Raw genomic sequence first — 19,047 nt, forward strand, 5'->3', positions numbered from 1 at the left:
TGATTATTAGAAAAGATTAATAAAAATTGATAAACCCAGCAAGAATGATCAAGAAAAAGAGAAAAGCATCATTACCAATATCAGAAATAAGGAAGAAAGAGAAAAGAGAGCAGAGAGGATAGGAAGAGAAAAAGAAAAGAAAGAAGAAAGGAGGGAGGGAGGGAGGAAGAGAAAAGGCACCCACAGGGTCACTGTTCTCAGAACTGGAAAGGGTCTTACGATAATAAAAGGGTAGTTAGTAGCAGAAGTGACCCTGGAATTGTGAGCAGACTCAAAGAATGTGGTGAGTAGAGATGACCATGGAGGACATGCCAAAAGAAATATTATTTGGAACACACAGAAGTCTGAGGTAACAAACATCTGCACCACCTCACAGGCCCTGAACAGTACATCACATTAAAAAAGAAAGTGGGAGTTTGTTATGATGCCCCCAAAGCCCCCAAGAAAATATTAAATCCCAGTAAAATGTGAATGAAGATGGAAAAAATGTAATGTTTTCTAAAAATTTTTCCATTAAAAATAGCTAAAATAAAATCCAGCCCTTAAGCAAAATTTCTCAAAGTTTGTTCCTTTGAATATGGTTCTATAGCTGTTCTGCAAAGAGTTCTGAGGAAATTTTGCTAACATTGCTAATGGCATTGGCCCCTCTCCTTCTAAAGATTCTTAATGTACATCAGCATGTCAGTGACTGCAGATGGCCTAGTTGTATGAAAGTCAGCCTGTCTCTCTTTAACCTCATGGTCACCACTTTTACAGGACCACAAAACCCTCCTTTCATGGAATACCTATTAACATTCCAGGGAACCAGTATTCTTTGGAATACATATTGGAAAAAACTGATCAAAGGATTAAAACATAGCTAACAACAGTACTTGCTGTAATTTGTTACTATTAGACCATTCTGCAAAGTTAAAACATAAGTGATAACTTGATTTTACATGAAACTTTTCTTTAAAGGAACTTGAAATATAATGGACTCAGGATTTTCTGATAGAGTCAGACTGACAAAAATCTAACTATTTTTGGTTCTATTTTGTCTCTCTATATTTAGTAGCATTAAGTGTAGCATTCCAATAGAAATTTTTAAAAACTGGAAGAGTAATCACTCCAGATTGAAAAAAATCTAGAAAAGTGAAAGAATAATAAAGTACTGGCATTTCACCTGCATGTTTATTACATCTCATACAAGAAAAAAAAATTTTGGGTTACTTATGCTTGTGATCTTTGCATAATGGTGAATATTAATACCGCACCTTCACTCAAACATTGTCACAAGACACGGAAAGGAAAGCAACAGGATACCTCTGCCTTCTATATATTTTTTTATGTAAACCTAGGACTATGTATTACAAAATTGATGCTTACAATCTACTGTCTCACCCTTTACTAGCGACTACATGAGAGGCGATGAGTTTAAATGGTAGTCCTTTCAGTTAAGATCTAAGAAAGTCTTTGTGAGTAGTTTATTGTTTTTTATAATTATTTTTGCTATTGATATTTATTCCCTTATTATAGAACAGTGTGTCGTCTCTAGGCATTTTTGTTTAAATACTGGCTAGGGTCACAAGTGAAATGAAGTTTGGTCCTCATTTACCTCATACTAGCAGTTGGGTTGGCACGCAGCTGCAGAACTGCTGGGACTCTTTTTGTTTAATTTGGCATCACTTCCTGAGCAGTATTGAGACTTTTAGTTCAATGACTCCACTGGGCTTTGCCATAATTTCTATGTTGTATCAGTAAAGTCTGCAGAAGAGATGCCTAAGCAAACCTGAAAGCAGGCTAGGAATGCTTCTAGTTCAGGTGTTTTTAAGTCAATGAAGAAATTGACTCCCAAATACAAATTAAGTCCATTAAAAATTACAACATTATTCATTTAGTAAAAAATCTGATTTTTAAAGTATATTAGATCAGCTTAATACCATGTGTGTGTGTTAAGAGTTTGTCCTTTTTGCACAGATTCTCTTGGAATAATTTTCCTGGACTCCAAACCAGACTGTCAAGAAAATACATGTCTAAATTTTGAGTTAGCCACATGTTAATTACACGACTTGGTCATATATCTTAACCTGTACAATCCTGAGAGTATTACGGGAATAATGATCTCTCTGACATGCTCTGAGTATGCAGTGATAACAAATAAAAGTCACTAGGACAGGGTCAGGTATATAATAGGTCGTCAATAAATGCTTCGTTAAATGTATTAATGGAAGATGAAGACATCAATGCCTTCTGTGAATTTTACTTCCACAGTCAGAAGAGAAAACAGCTTCACCTGGTCTGCTTTCCTGTATTACATGTCCTATGTTGATGGGCATAAATGCCCAATATTCCTTTGGAACAGAGCCAAAGGAAAGAGATTTTTGAGCAGAATCAGAATTATGGATTGTCAGAACTGGATGATATCTTAGAGATGATTTGATCCAGTGCCCTAAGTTTACAAATGAGCAAATTAAGTCCCAAAGAGTATAAGTGATTTGCCCAAAAACCACAGAGAAGTTAGTGACAAATCCAGGACTGGAGCCCAATGTAAACAGGGACTTTTCTTGTAATGAGGATTGTTAATATTGTATGAGGCTAACAGTGTTTTTAAAAATCTTCCTTTTCATCAAAAAGTCTACAAATAAAAAATGCTGGAGAGGGTATGGAGAAAAGGGAACCCTCCTACACTGTTGGGGAGAATGTAAATTGTTGCAGCCATTATGGAGAACAGTATGGAGTTCCTTAAAAAACTAAAAACAGAGTTACCATATGATCCAGCAATCCCACTCCTGGGCATATATCCAGAGAAAACCCTAATTCGATAAGATACATGTACCCCAGTGTTCATAGCAGCACTAGCTACAATAGCCAAGACATGGAAGCAACCTAAGTGTCCATCGACAGATGAATGCATAAAGAAAATGTGGTACACACACACACACACACACACACACACACACATACACATATACAATGGAATATTACTCAGCCATAAAAAATGAAATAATGCCATTTGCAACAACATGGATGGACCTAGAAATTATCATACTAAATGATAAGTCAGACAGAGAAAGACAAATATCATATGGTATCACTTATATGTGGAATCTAAAAAAATGGTACAAATGAATTTAGTTACAAAACAAACAGAATAGACATAGAAAACAAACTGGTTACCAAAGGGGAAGGTGTGGGGAAAGATAGATTAGGAGCTTGTGATTAACAGATACATACTACTTTATATAAAATAGATAACCAACAAGGACCTACTGTATAGTACAGGAAAGTATACTCAATATTTTGTAATAACTTATAAGGGAAAAGAATATATATATATACATATATATATATATATATATATATATATATATATATAAAACTGAATCACTTTTCGGAAACTAACACAACATTATAAATCAACTATACTTCAATTAAAAAAAAAATCTTCCAGGACTTCCCTGGCGGTCCAGTGGTTGGGACTCTGAGCTTCCATTGCAGGGACATGGATTTGAGCCCTAGTCGGGGAGCTAAGATTCCGCATGCCACGTGACAATCTTCCTTCAACTAACTTGAAAAATAGTTCCCTTTTATGGTTTTCTTTTATTTTCTTTTTTAAACATTTTATTTAATCCATCTGGAGTTTTCTTTTGTATAGAATGTAAGGTTAGAATTAACTTAATGCTTTTTCCCCAAATATTTAGCCAAATGATTCAGCACTATTTACCTAGCAGGTCCTCCCTTTCCTACTGACTTAGTGTCACCTTTATTACACTTTCAGTTATTTTTTTATACTAAAGTCAATATCTATGCTCATTTCTTTTATTCCATTAATTAATCTGTCTGTTAATTTTTGTGCCCAGAGGATGCTATTATAATTGTTGTAATTTTTTTAATTATTATTTTTTCTTAATTTTAATTTTATATTGGCGAATAGTTGATGAACAATGTTGTGTTAGTTTCAGGTGTACAGCAAAGTTATTCAGTTATACATATACATGTATCTATTCTTTTTCAAGTTCTTTTCCCATTTAGATTATTACAGAATACTGTGCAGAGTTCCCTGTGCTATACAGTAGGTCCTTGTTGGTTATCTATTTTAAATATAGCAGTGTGTATATGTCAATTCCAAACTCCCAATCTATAATTGCTGTAATTATATCATATGTTTTAATAAGAAGTATGGAAAGTTCACCTTCATTAATCTTCTTTAGGGGAAAAAAATGAAGCCTTTGGCTATTTATTTTTTAAGATGATGAACACTGGTAAGTTGAAAAGAATTAATATTCCATGCAAACCAAATAAAACCCATAAGAATTTTGAATGGAATTACATTAAATATAAAGATTAATTTGTAAAGAACTGGCATTTTTATTATAATCGTTTTTCCTTTTCAGGAGTATGATATATATTTTATTTATTCAACTGTTCTTTGACATTGCTCAGTAAATTCATGTAAAGACTTTAAAGCATGCAACGATAACCTAGGAATGAGAAAATTAATTCTACCTGAAGAGATCTGGGAAGACATTTTTATGGCCCGAAAGAGGAGAGCTCTACAAATGTAGTCAAATGAGGTACATGGTATTTCATTACTTAACTTGACATAGCCTAACTCAATTATACAATTCCTTAAGAACTTGTTACTCAAAGTCATTAACCACATACACACATCAAGAGTAAATTTTCGTTGGATTCTGACCAGATTGGGCACCATGCTTGATGTTGGAAATATGGTCCCTGCCCTCAAAGGGGTTTACAATCTAGTTGGGGGGAGTTTCCATGCTAAAAGTACCAGCTCTAGAGAGTAGATCTTAAATGTTCTTACCACACTCACACAAAAGGTAATTATATGAGGTGATAGAAGTGTTAACTAACCTTATTGTCATAATCATTAAATACATAATCATGTATCTAATCATCACATTGTACACCTTAAATTTACACATATTATATGTCAATTATATTTCAGTACAGCTAGGGAAAAAAAGTACCAGCTCCTCTTATTGTTCTAATCCTTGTGTTAATGTAGCTTCTCACTAAGTGGTTTGATCTTTTACTTCTATTCCCAGATCAAGGTAGAGAAATTTCTCCACAAATTTCTTGGTCATCAAGGAAGTAATTATTGGCAGGGTCCCAGCTCTGCCCCTCAGATGCAGGTTAAAATCACCATCCTCAAAGCTACCTGGAGGTGGATTAAGGATGGAATAAGGTGGAATAAGGATTAAGAATGCCAACTTGGAAGTCAGACTGGGTGAGTTTGAATTATGACCCTTTGACCTTTAGTTGTGTGACTTTGGGTAAGTTATTTAACCACCTTTGCCTCAGTTGCCCCAAATATAAAATGAAAATAGTGGGCTTCCCTGGTGGCGCAGTGGTTGAGAGTCCACCTGCCGATGCAGGGGACACGGGTTCGTGACCTGGTCCGGGAAGATCCCACATGCCGCGGAGCAGCTGGGCCCGTGAGCCATGGCCGCTGAGCCTGCGCGTCCGGAGCCTGTGCTCCGCAACGGGAGGGGCCACAACAGTGAGAGGCCCGTGTACCGCAAAAAAAAAAAAAAAGAAAGAAAAAGAAAGTAGTAATAGTACTTAACTTGTAGAGTTAGTGCGAGGATTACATGAGACAATCCATCTGTATTGTGCTTAACACCACGCCCAACACAGAGAAGGACTCAGGAGTGCATTATTTAACGTGCAGTTTCCTGAGCAGGTTACACATTTCAGCTTAGAGTGCAGCTCTGCTCGGTGGCACAGCTGGGTGTCCTGTAGATTCTCCAGGCTGGAACATGGAGGTTCTAGTGGGGGAATTATCCTCCCCTCTAGTAAAATCTAGGTCCTACTCTTGAAACTACTGGTAAATGGAATAATAAACCCAAGACTGTGGAAAGATGGTGACAGGTACTTCCCCTGGAATTTCAGTGTTTTCAATGAAATGATAATTCCATAATGAGAAGGTTACAGTTTTGAAAATCCTTCACTGAAAGAGTCAATCCTCTTTCCCGCTAAATTGTGGTTATATTGAATGAATCCAGTATTAGGTATCAAGTACATCTTTACATGGATGGAGAAGAGGATGTTGGGATGATAGTTTCTTGGTAGTCAGCTACCTCTCTGGGGTGATTGCCTGTTTTCACTTTACAGCTTCTCCTGATAACCTTCCGTAAGGATGGGCCCCTTTAAGTTAAAGATGGAAGAGGGTATTTTGAAACTCAGAGAAGAGTTTTCTTAGAAACATCTTAAACAAGCTGGTAAGATCCCCCGGCAAACTCACGTGAGATATTAGTACAACTGAACCTAATGACTGGACATTTCTGGGTCTGTCACCAGCAAGGCATGGGGAAAGGAGAATTCTTTTCCTCTCATGGCTCTGGTGGCTTGGGAAACATGGGGAGATAAGGGAAGCACAGGGTTTCTCGTCAAGAAATCCCCCAAGAATACTTCTTTTTATGGGCTGGTTCCTTCTCACCTCCTTTCTTATTTTTCTCTTTTTCTTCCATATGCATCCTGTTTCTTCCAGCCAGGGATTCTTTCCTCCTCTGGGTAGTACAATTACTTGGGTAGGAAGTTTAGAGTAGTGACAAGAAGATATGTTCCCCCACCCCTGTTCCCAACTCTGAGTGTGAAACCAGAAAAATAAATAAATGATCAATGTGGCCAACTCCATGTAGAAGTTGATTTAAAAGACCCAGGCCCCGAATAGGAATGTAGTCTATTTAGTGTCATCAAAGAAACAAGACGTCAGCTGAAGGTGAGTGGTCTTTTATACTAGGAAATTAGCAAAGAGGAAGGCATTGGTTAAGAACACAGGCTCTAATATCAGATAGGCCTGGATTTGAATCTGGGCCCTACCACTTACTAATTATAAGACTGGAGCAAGTAAGTTTTTTTGTTCTTGTTTTTGTTTTTTGTGGTACGCGGGCCTCTCACTGCTGTGGCATCTCCTGTTGCGGAGCACAGGCTCCGGACGCGCAGGCTCAGTGGCCATGGCTCACGGGCCCAGCCACTCCGCGGCATGTGGGATCTTCATGGACCGGGTCACGAACCCGTGTCCCCTGCATCGGCAGGCAGACTCTCAACCACTGCACCACCAGGGAAGCCCCGTAATTTTTTTAATCAGTAAGATGGGGTAATATCATTCATCCCACAGGGATAAATGTGGTTGTGGATATAAGCAGCTCAGCACGGTGCAACATGATTCATAGTCAAGTCCAAGCAGACAGTAGCTATTTATTATAAAATGTTGAATCAGAGAGTCAGAATTTCTCAGTGCCCCTAAAGCACTCACTTCCCGAGGATGTATTCATATCCCTTTGGCAGAAGTAGCTTCACAGATGGATGCATCAGACTATAAATGTGTGATGCTGCTCACCATGAAGATCATCCAACTAATTACCCTTAGTCAGTTTCCCTGTTCACTAAGCAGGCTTCTAACTGGGCTTTCTGTGTAGCTTTGTAATAAGGATACAATATGCTCATCAGATCAGACTGAGTTGAACATTCAGGTCTGTTTGGCCATTATAGCTCTCCTTAGAGTAAATAAAGTGGCGTTCCAGTTTGTACATCAGCCTCTTGTGAGTCCAGCTGCACCCAAGAGATTGATCAACTCTGACAAAATCAATCTCTAATCCTACAAAGTCGAGCATTATACCCTGAACTGCACCAAAGTAATAGCACTTCAGCGGGGCTCTGAGATGCAAATTGCTGACCTGCAAGACAGGTATAGCCTGGAGACTACTTTCTTTGACCACATAGGGTTTTTATTTATTTATTTATTTATTATAACTTTATTTTATTTATTTATTTTTGGCTGCGTTGGGTTTTCGTTGCTGCTCGCAGGCTTTCTCTAGTTGCTGCGAGCAGGGGGCTACTCTTCATTGCGGTGCGCGGGCCTCTCGTTGCGGTGGCTTCACTTGTTGTGGAGCACAGGCTCTAGGCACGTGGCTTCAGTAGTTGTGGCACATGGGCTCAGTAGTTGTGGCTCTTGGGCTCTAGAGAGCAGGTTCAGTAGTTGTGGTGCACGGGCTTAGTTGCTCTGCAGCATGTGGGATCTTCCTGGACCAGGGATTGAACCCGTGTCCCCTGCATTGGCAGGTGGGTTCTTTTTCCGGACGCGCAGGCCCAGCGGCCATGGCTCACGGGCCCAGACGCTCCGCAGCATGCGGGATCCCCCTGGACCAGGGCACGAACCCACGTCCCCTGCATCGGCAGGCGGACTCCCAACCACTGCGCTACCAGGGAAGCCTGGCAGGTGGATTCTTAACCACTGCTACACCAGGGAAGTCCCAGCATAGGGTTTTTAAAATCATCTGAGCGAATATTTAAAAATCGGGAGATTTCACCAAAATGTGAATACGAGTTTCCAGCTTCTTATGAAAACCCAGCCAAAAGATTAGAGCTGAGGCATCTGTTTCCTGTAGGGAGGTCCTGTCTCCTCAGTTCAGAGTCCCAGCTCTTACACCTGGTCATTTCAGTTATCACCTGCCTGGCCTAAGAGGACTTACTTTTGTGATTCCTGTTCTAAATAAGAATACTTTGGAGAGTTTCTTAGGGTTTTTACTCCTTCCAAAAGAGGGGGAAAGTCAGGAAGGAAAAAGCCTATTGAACACCATTTAGTATAAACAGATGATAAATTTGGAAACACACCCATATTTCAGGAAACACTTGGATTAAGATAGTCTCCTGGGCACTTGTTTGCATGAGTAGATGGGACCATAGGGAGTTGGTGAGAGGCTGGGATTGGGGGAGGGGTGCTGAGGCTGGTAATTGACAGAGAGGAAGTGGGTGGTGTGGGGGCAGGAGGGGAAGAGAAGGGCAGCAAATGTTTGCAAGGAATCGACCACTCCTATTCTTTTTTTTTTTTGCGGTACGCGGGCCTCTCACTGTTGTGGCCTCTCCTGCTGCGGAGCACAGGCTCAGTACGCGCAGGCTCAGCAGCCATGGCTCACGGGCCCAGACGCTCAGCGGCACGTGGGATCCCGGACAGGGTCACGAAACCGCGTCCTCTGCATCGGCAGGCGAACTCTCAACCACTGCGCCACCAGGGAAGCCCCACTCCTATTCTTTATCCTTCTCTCTCTACAGCTCTTGTCCCAAACAAAATCTGCTTTTGACCAACGTTGGAGGAAAAGGTAAAACAGGGTGGGGATTAGGGATGGAGTAACCGGTAGAAACCTAGGCAGCAGTGGGGTATTCAGCATTAGGACAGAAAGAGAGCTGAAGAGGAAATAGCCATCCAGCTAGACTGGCCAGCTCTGAGTGGCCATTCATATGAAAGGGACAGAGAATTGTATGTATAGGGTGAGGTGCTGCCTATAGAACTCTAATTAGGCAGTTTCATGAACTTCTAACAAGTTCAGCAGATAGCGCTATTCAAGAAATCTTTGTACCCAAAGGGAGAGGAAATAAAGTTTAATAACCAATGAGGAAGGGCTTCCCTGGTGGCACAGTGGTTAAGAATGCGCCTGCTAATGCAGGGGACATGGGTTTGAGCCCTGGTCTGGGAAGATCCCACATGTCTCGGAGCAGCTAAGCCCATGTGCCACAACTACTGAGCCTGTGCTCTACAGCCCGTGCTCCGCAACAAGAGAAGCCACCGCAATGAGAAGCCCACGCACCGCAACGACGAGTAGCCCCTGCTCTCCACAACTAGAGAAAGCCCGCGCAGCAACAGAGACCCAACACACCCAAAAATAAATAAATAATACGTAAAAAAAGAAATAACCAATGAGGACATCAAGGGAGAGAGGTTGTTCAGGAGAATTCTCAAGCTGCCCTTCAGTTAAAGCATCTGGAGAAGTGATGTAATCTCAGAAACTGTCTGCCTTAAGCCCTTCTCTTTATGATCTAGACTGAGGTCACACAATTAGATTTCAGTGGCCCATTCAAGGGCACCCATCAATTGGCTCTACACATCGAACCACATCTTGTTGTTTCTTCCTTTATAAAAATTCAACATGATTAGGCAAAGCTCTAACCATCCTCCATTACTTTCATTATTCTCCATCTCTGCCTTTGCTTCTGTTGCTTCCAGTGGTTAAAATACATGCCACCTCTGCTTTCAGCCATGTCCATCAGTTCCACTAAGGCCTATCTTAAAGCTTGCCTCCATCCATCAGTTATACTGACCACTACTTTGTCTGCCCTGAGAGACTGGCGGTCCCATAAGGCAGCAAAGGAGGCACTTTAATCTGGGAGTCACACCATTGGGGCTGTGGCTGTAATGATGACTCTGAATAAGCCAATTTGTCTTCTCAGCATACAGATGAGGAATCTCAGTCTTTAGAGGCTAAGTGATGTACCTGTGGTAACTTGACTTATAGCAGCAGAAGCAGGATTAGCACCCAAGTCCTCTGACTCTTCTCTCAGTCTATGGTTCTTTCCACTAACTGTGTGCATGGTTGCTTTCAGACCTCTTAGTTACCAACCATAAACAGATGTATGCAGACTATCATTGAAGATAGAGATGGAAATTACAAGGCTATATAAATGGAGCATTTTGGTGGCATATCATCCCAACTTTACAGTCTTTACAGATCTCCTCCAAATAAATATCTCCTGGGCTCACATTACACATTCTGATTCAGAAGCTGTGCTTTTAAAGAAAGTATAGGGTGGATCACTCTAGACTGTGGGTATTTTAACTTCTATTCTACCAAAGAAGTTTTAAAAGGCTAGGAACGTATATTTGAATTCAAGTACAGTTTAAGGTACAATGGGTTAGAATATTGGAGAACACAGCAATAGTATTTATTCATCTCAAGTACCTCTCAGTAGATAATTAAACTGGGCCATGATAAAAACAATTCTATTAGGCCCGTTTCTCTTGTGGCTAATGCTGTTGTACTACTTGCTGTAGTATTTTTCCTTCGCTTCATTTTAAACAGAGCACTTACTGTAATATTGCAAGCGTTACCACTTTCCTCCTTGCAATAAAAAAAAGCAACAGTAGACAAAAACATGAAGTTTTATATCTTCACTCATGAAGGTACAACTCATGAAAATATGAATGGCAATCTAGATATAGCCACTTTTTTGGGTGGGTTTCCTGCACCATCAACTAAGTAGTGGCTCTTTCATCCATAAAGAATACAGTTTTTAGGATTCTTCTCTGTTCTGATGCACACTTTGCCCCACGCTTGGTGTTTGTGTGTAAGAAAAGATCTATCGCAGAGAGTTCTAACGTTTGTGGGGGGGGGTGTCATGAACCTCTTTGGCAGTCTGGTGAAGGCTATGGATCCTTTCTGAGAATAATGTTATTATAAATGCATAAAATAATATACACTGGAAACCAATTATACTGAAATACATTTCTATCCATGGACCCCTTGTGTCTTAAACCTATCATAGCGCTGACTCAGGCTCCTCCATCTACCTAATTTTTAGCTTTTCAAAGTGAAATCATAAGGTTAGAAACACAGCCTCTTAGTACGGAGTCAAACAGATATCACAACTCAAGTCCAGGGCTTCCCTGGTGGTGCAGTGGTTGAGAGTCCGCCTGCCGATGCTGGGGACACAGGTTCGTGCCCCGATCTGGGAAGATCCCACATGCCGCGGAGCGGCTGGGCCCGTGAGCCATGGCCACTGAGCCTGCACGTCCGAAGCCTGTGCTCTGCAACGGGAGAGGCCACAACAGTGAGAGAGGCCCACGTACCACAAAGACAAACAAACAAACAAAAACAATAACAACAACAAAATCTCAAGTCCAAAGCCCAAGTCACAAAGTGCAAAGACATTGGATCACATCAGGGAGCAGGGCTGGCTAGTTAGCAGGTGGCTGCTGACCTGGAATGAGTCCAAGGCAATGCAAAGGCTCTCTTCCTGCATCCCCCAAATCCCTCTTCTCCCTGTTCACTCATGCTTGAAATCCCTTAATAGAGTCTAACTCCTTTGGTTTAATTAAATAGAGGATTTACTCTTGATAAAAAGCAAAAACCCATGGGAGAGGTAATTCTCTATGCCAAAGATTTTCATATTTATTTTTAGCAGTAGAATCTATTTTTCAGATGCATTATTTATTTATTTATTTATTTATTTATTTGCGGTACATGGGCCTCTCACTGCTGTGGCCTCTCCTGTTGCGGAGCACAGGTTCCGGATGTGCAGGCTCAGCGGCCATGGCTCACGGGCCTAGCTGCTCCATAGTATGTGGGATCCTCCCGGACCAGGGCACGAACCCGTGTCCCCTGCATCAGCAGGTGGACTCTCAACCACTGCGCCGCCAGGGAAGCCCCAGATGCATTCTTAAATAGAATGCTGATATGTAAATAAATGCAAGTTTTATACAAATTTCGTATAATGTTACATGTTGTATTATATATAAATAAGAATTCATATATATTTATATGTATTCATATATAAATCAACATTGGAAACAGGGTATTTTGATAAAGGCAAATTATGACATCAAGAGCTATAGATAATAGCTGCAACCTTACATCCATCAGAGCATACACCTTATTTCTGTATTATATTTTACCTGCACAAGATGGAGAAAATCCTGACCTAAACAGATAAGTAATTTGTAGCTAACAGTTTGTTATGGCACTTATAATCTCAGGATTTTCTTCAATTAAAATGATCCAGAAGTTTGAAGACTAGTAGGAATTTTTGTTTCAGAGTAGAATCACTAATAATATTTATCAACTGTTCATATTACTTAGTAATTAAGGATTAGTACTTAATTTGGGGAAATTTGACAAGATGAGTAAACCATTTGAATCCTGAATTCCTTCCTTACTTCATAACCTTAGGCAAGTAGCTTAATCTTAGTCTCAGTTTCCTCATGTGTAAAATTATTATAAAAAGAGCATGTATTTTATAGGTGTAAAGGTTAAGTAAGATAGTGTACATAAAGCACTTAACACAGTGTCTGGCATACTTAATGAGGGCTATTATTACTGAAGAGTTGAATGACCAAAAGTACTTTTCAAATGTCCCGTATACCATTTTAAGATGTTCATCATGTCCCATTTAAATTTATTTTCAGATATCTCAGCACCCTTCTTTTTCAGATATCCACTCAGTTTCAAAACAGTCTAAATTTGTTTTGTGCAATGAATCCAAAATTTTAAGATGACGTTTCATTGCTGACCTTTTATCTGCAGATGTAAACCAAGTAACACTGCAACCCTGCAATGCCAAATGAAGATCGTATAGCACATTTTGAATCAGATAAGACCCAACTCGAAATTAAAATGAGCGATGAAACAATTTATAATGCGATATATTATCATGATGCAACATGCATTATTATGATTGTACAGTTGACTATTATGCCGTGCCAAACGTGTGTACCAGAGAGCTTGTCTGGCTTTTAATGGCTGGGAGCACACAGGTGGTGTATGTGATACTAATACCAGCTAATGTTAATGACATGCTCACCCGGGGCTAGGCACTGCTTTAAGACCTTGACATGCATTAGCTCATTTAATTTTCACTTATTTGTCCTGTGTGATTTTTATAGGAGTGTAGATGAGCAGATGTGCATTTCAAAATATGACTAGTACACAGATAAACCCTATCTAATTAAAAAACGCCCTTATAAGAAATTCAAATGCGTGCACGCACACACACACACATACACACACATACACGTGTGTGCGTCCATGCGCTCGTGGAGTTAACCAAATAGCACAAATTAATGCATTGATGGTATCTAATGCATTAAAATTTGGTATCAAACTTAGGTATGTATGTATTATAGTTTATTACACTTCAAATTGCTTAAATATTTATCATAAAAATGAAATATGAATTAAATGCTTGCAGGCTCCCTGAAGCTTATTGGAGCTCTCCATGACAATTTGAAAACCAAAGCATTAAACCTTATTACTCATTTACACTGGAGTGTGAAAGGAGCCAAATCAGATCCTTTTCTGCACACAAAGGTGTAAAAAAGGGATAAGTATGAGATTTTTAATATTCATTAATTTTTCAGAAAGACAGGAACATTATTAGGCACCTATTATGTTCCAGCAATGTCAATATGTTATCTATAATGCCCATAACACCCTTGCCTAGTAGACACCATTATTGTGATGTTACAGAAGAGGAAACGGAGGACCTGAGATGTTAATTTGCTTACCTCGGGGTACACAACTGGAAAAATGGCAGGTAGGACCCGAACTCTGATCCATTCAATTCCAAGCCCTTCCTACCACCCCAGACTGCCTCCCATCTAGCCTCGCCATTTTATAAACCAGGAAAATGAGAACGAGCGAGCTAGAGTAACTGGCCCCTAGGAACAGCTAGTTGGTGGCCAGGCTGTTACAAGAATCCAGGAGCAAGGATGTTTCCCTAGGTAAACTCCATGAGATGGCCCAGTGGGAAGGTGCCCTGTGCCTGCTGGGAGCCAGCAAAACCACTACTTCACTTCTAGACTTGGCATCAGGTAACATAGCTTCAGTGCAGGGACTGGATGGGTGAGACCAATTAGTCCTCTTCTATTATGTGCAAAACACTGCTTGGTGCAGTGGACGATGTGAAAAACAGACAAACAGTGCAGACCACAAGGTCCCTGTCCTCATATCAGTATGGGTAAGAGGGCATCATCACGTGAAATATTAAATAGAATCCCTGGAAGGGACCTCAGTAATACTTTGGTTTTCCCCCTCGACCCCTACAATAATGTAAGTTTTAAATGACTGTATAAAACATGGCATAATACAATATGTGAAGATTGCCAGTAGTCATAACTAATATTTTCAGACCACTTATTTGTACCAGGACCTTTGCTAAGTGCTTTGAATTATCTCATTTAAATCTCAATACAATCCTACGAGATACTCTTATTATGGACATTGTACACATGAGGAAATGGAGGCCGTTTTGGGGAGGTTCCCTTTCTAGTTAGAGTCCACACCAGGCAGTCTGACCCAGAATCACGGTGCTCCCAGCTAAAAAGTGGTTGGAGTTTGGCATGGAGTTGGTTTGGGAACGCATACAGGATCTCAGCACAGAAACTCGAGAAATACAGCATTCTGAAGAAGCTAGAGAAGGTTTGTGATGAAGGTATGGCCTCTGATTGCCTCTCCCCACTCCCACATGGGCTTTTGTGAGAGAACCGGACATGAGCCAATGACATATCATTTTCTTCAGCTTTCCCAGCACTCCAAACCAAAGCAGAACTAAAATTCCCAATAGTGACAACGTCCAAAGGCAGTACACCACTTCTACTGCCACCACATTGGTGGAGTAGGCTATAGTCAAGAAGAACATGAAGAGTCATTGTCTTCTTGAAAACTCTTTCAAGACAACCTGAGGAGAAAGCTCCCTTTAATGACAGGAAGAGGGATGTGGTACGTGCCATCACAGTCCTTGGGTAATGACTATGTGTCATAAATAAGATATGGCATTTCTGAATGACTTTAAACTATTTCCTTTTGTTCAACTAATTTAATTTACCAAATGCTCCTGGGGAAAGGGAGGGGGACCAAGATGCTGACTCTGCATTTCCTGGAAAATCAACATTTTCTTTTTAAACTGTCCTCAGAGAAATTCTGTCTGATTGTTGTCTGCTGGCTCCCTCAAACCCTACCTCTGTCAAAATTCTGCCCTGGCGGGTGTGAGAAAGAATAGATGCAGAACTTGAGTGAATACCCACATCTGGTTTTTTTTGTTCTTTTTTTAAACATCTTTATTGGAGTATAATTGCTTTACAATGGTGTGTTAGTTTCTGCTTTATAACAAAGTGAATCAGTTATACATATACATATACATCTGTTTTTGGAAAAAAACAACAGAAGCAGCACAGAAGGAAGTAAAAGAGATAATTGCTGGCTTGAACTGCAATACATTTTACTTGTGGGCAGAGGGCCAGCTTACAGCAGGCGGAATATGCAGGCCCATCTTATTGGAATTCAGGGGTGGGCCTCCATTCTTGTCCGGAGACAGCTGTAAACCAGCAGCCCATAGCATCACAATCAGGCACCGGGTTTTGTCAAGGAATGCTGATATGTACAGAAGCAGCTTTGTCTGCTTCAGCTGCACCCCTGCCTAGTGAAATGACAGTCTCTGATTCCAGATGACAAGAACTGGATAAAAACTTAAAACAAAGGGCGACCTTTCAAAAGATTAATTTGTTTACCAACAAAATGTTCCCTCTTTGTCATCCAAGATGGGGGTGACCTTCACTTTCCCATATCTAGGCTGAAAGGATGCTGACTAAGTCATCTGTTAACTCCATCTCAGCAATTATTCCCTTTTTTATTTTTAGTGACAAGAAGCGTTTATTAATTCACTCTGCTTCTTGTTATGGTTTATAAATGCAACAAGCTCGTTCTGAATTACTGCAGTGTAACATCAATTTGTTTAAATCTAATTCTGCTACTGTTGCCAAATTATGTGGTGACTGTAATTGTGGCCATATGCATGGGCTTAAAACACAATCATGTTGTGAAATCGTCCTTCTTTCTCCCCCCTTGCTACTTACCCCCACCTCTTACTCCTGGTGCTTCTTCTCAGCATTTGACACTAACACAATTGCCTCACTTTCCATTACTTTATCACTTCAGAAATGAATGTGCTTTCAGTGAGAGAGATTAGTATGTACACCCCAAGTGAAACAGTAAAGACTGAAACTATGATTTGTGAAGTATGGTTGCTACCCAACTAAGTTAGTGAAAAACGTTGCATAACGTATGACTCATAAAATCTAGAAATCATAAAAGTATTAAATTCAACCTCATGAATAAATAAAAGATTCTAAGTTTACATTGCATTATATATTTATTTATTTGGAAAGTGGGACCAAAGAACTGGTATAACTCTACAGCAACTCATATGTTGCTAAAAAGAAAAATGTTCTTATGATTCTTTTCTAGGTCATAACAGTTGTAATCAGAGTTATTTGTGCAGCAATTCAGAGCAATGTTTCGTTTGGCTTTTTTATTATGCATTCATAATCGTTCTTTTAAAATTCATGGTAACAGATACATGTTTCAAGCCTTTTAAGAAACCCTTCTTATTTAAAAAAAATAAATCAAAGTCAAATTTTCTGTAGCTCTTTTAACGCGTTGCATTAAAAAGTCTAACTGGAACTAAATGTCAGTGAGTAAGTATGAATGTATCAGAGATTTCTTCTTGTCTATCCAAACCTATAAGGCTCTACTCAAGAACATGTTAGAGGGTTTTTGTTTTTGTTTCTCATTTGGCAGATTTAAGATACTGAAAAAATCAGTGACTTTCACTTTTAATACTTTTTTTTGTAAATTGCTTTTACACAACAGAGTTACAGGATATACAATTCTGAAGGCAGTTTTGTGGTGTGTGTGTGTGTGTGTGTGTGTGTGTGTGTGTGTGTGTAGTATCTGTGTTTTCAATGCACTAAAATCTTTGCATAAGCCCATATTGTCAGAAAGGATACACCTATTCATAAAATGGAGAAAATACCAGTTTCTGAGAACTAGTAATGTAAATTAGCAACAAATTCAAATTTTCTCTGTCAAAAATGTCTAAGGTTATTTACAGGCTTTAGACAAGCTGTTCAAGTTTCATAAGAAGTAAGGAAACACATGGCCCTCAGCAGCTAAATAATAATCCCCTTTGAGTGTTTAGAGTGGTTATAAAAAGCAATTAGCCCTGATGCTGCTTTTCTAATTAACTATACATCACAACACTAGACACATTGCTTCAGTTTGGGCAAGTGCTTTCAAAAACATTTTTATAAGTGGTAAATCACAACTGTATTTATTCCCAAATATTCCACATGATTGTTTAAAGCCAAACACTGGAATATTTCTTTCACAGGATTTTTTGCACAATGCTTGTTTTACAAATCTAAAATGAAAACATGTTTTTCACTTAGTACCATCATATATACATATATCAACATAAAATGATAGGGTCAACTATTCTGATTGAAACGCCAACAGTTTGGGCAAGATGTACATAATGTACATACGTTTTAAAGTGCTCTGGTATAGATTTTTATGGAGTCAAGTTTCATGGGGAAAAACGGATCTTAAATACAATAAATGAGTATACATTATCAATGTCATACAAGGCCAAGTGCTTTCCCAAATCCTCTGTGTTCAAAGGACAGGGGTACAATATCCAAGGAATTCATCCTATTTGGGAATTTGAAAAAATATATAATAAATAACTAAGATTCTGCTCCAAATTTCAGATATAATTTTGAATTCCCTATTTATGTCAGAATCTTTACTCAGATTCATTAAAGCAAAGCTTAATCCCCCTAAATCTAGAGGTATGCCTTTTTAAACTTTAATACTCATCAGAAAAAGTTTGCATGAAATGCTGCAGTTGCCTTGGGCTACAAAGCCTCAGCGCTCCACCAGCTAAGCCAATATTAATTCTAGATTGAAGGGGAAAACCAACAACAACAAAAGAGAAATCTGCTTCTGTCTGTACGGCCAGAGAAATAATATTTTTATTTCAAGGGCTTTGGGCTCACGGGAAGCAGATAAAAACCTTTTCCCATTATTCACAGTGACATTTTAAATAAAGTTTCAGCAGGAATAAAGATATCTAACTTTCGGGTTATTTCTTAGGCTATAAAGTGCTCTTAAACCAACCCTGTTAAAATAACATAAAGCACATATAAAGAAACTAAAAATATATTTCAGGGTTACATGAATGAAGTAGGCAGTTGAAAATGTCTACATAGGAAATTTGGAAGATTAATCTAACAGACTGCTATGCTGGTTAGAAATGGTTTTGCAATTTAATTCTAAAATTAATCTTGTTTTTAGTTTTGATTTCACTGAAGGATACATTTAAGAGCTTTTGAGAGAAGCCAAAGGTTAAAAAATATCTAAAAATGTATAAATATCACTTTAGTAATTGTTTTCAATATTAGAAATCATCTCAAATAAAATAATTTTCCAAATAAAATGAAGCACTACTCTTGATTCTCCTAAGAAAACCCTGCAACACAAAAAGAGTACAATCCTTGCTTTGGGACACTCAGCAGCAAGTCAATGGCAAAAATAGGCACAGACTCTGAGATCCCTTAATGTCAGTCTCTGTGTCATTATTTTTCCTTCTCATCATTTTGCTGACATAAAGGATTAATCCCTACGTTCTTCAGATTTAGAATAATGTTCTCAAAAT

At 39.3% G+C, this 19,047-nt stretch overlaps 1 protein-coding gene across 2 annotated transcripts in view; it reads right to left on the reverse strand.

Moving 5' to 3' along the window:
* IQCH (IQ motif containing H) overlaps nucleotides 1-19,047 on the reverse strand; it is a 213,853-nt gene that overhangs the window by 159,394 nt on the left and 35,412 nt on the right. Inside the window, exon 6 of one of the 2 annotated variants that reach the window (XM_032623393.1) lies at nucleotides 16,683-17,082. The exons of the other annotated variant lie outside the window; for it this stretch is intronic. Coding sequence (XP_032479284.1) covers nucleotides 17,080-17,082 — 3 coding nt within the window. The 3' untranslated portion in view covers nucleotides 16,683-17,079. Of the gene's footprint in view, nucleotides 1-16,682; nucleotides 17,083-19,047 lie in introns of those variants that run through there. 2 annotated transcript variants of the gene reach the window in all.

Source organism: Phocoena sinus, chromosome 2 (genome assembly GCF_008692025.1).
Source record: "Phocoena sinus isolate mPhoSin1 chromosome 2, mPhoSin1.pri, whole genome shotgun sequence".
Taxonomy (NCBI): domain Eukaryota; kingdom Metazoa; phylum Chordata; class Mammalia; order Artiodactyla; family Phocoenidae; genus Phocoena; species Phocoena sinus.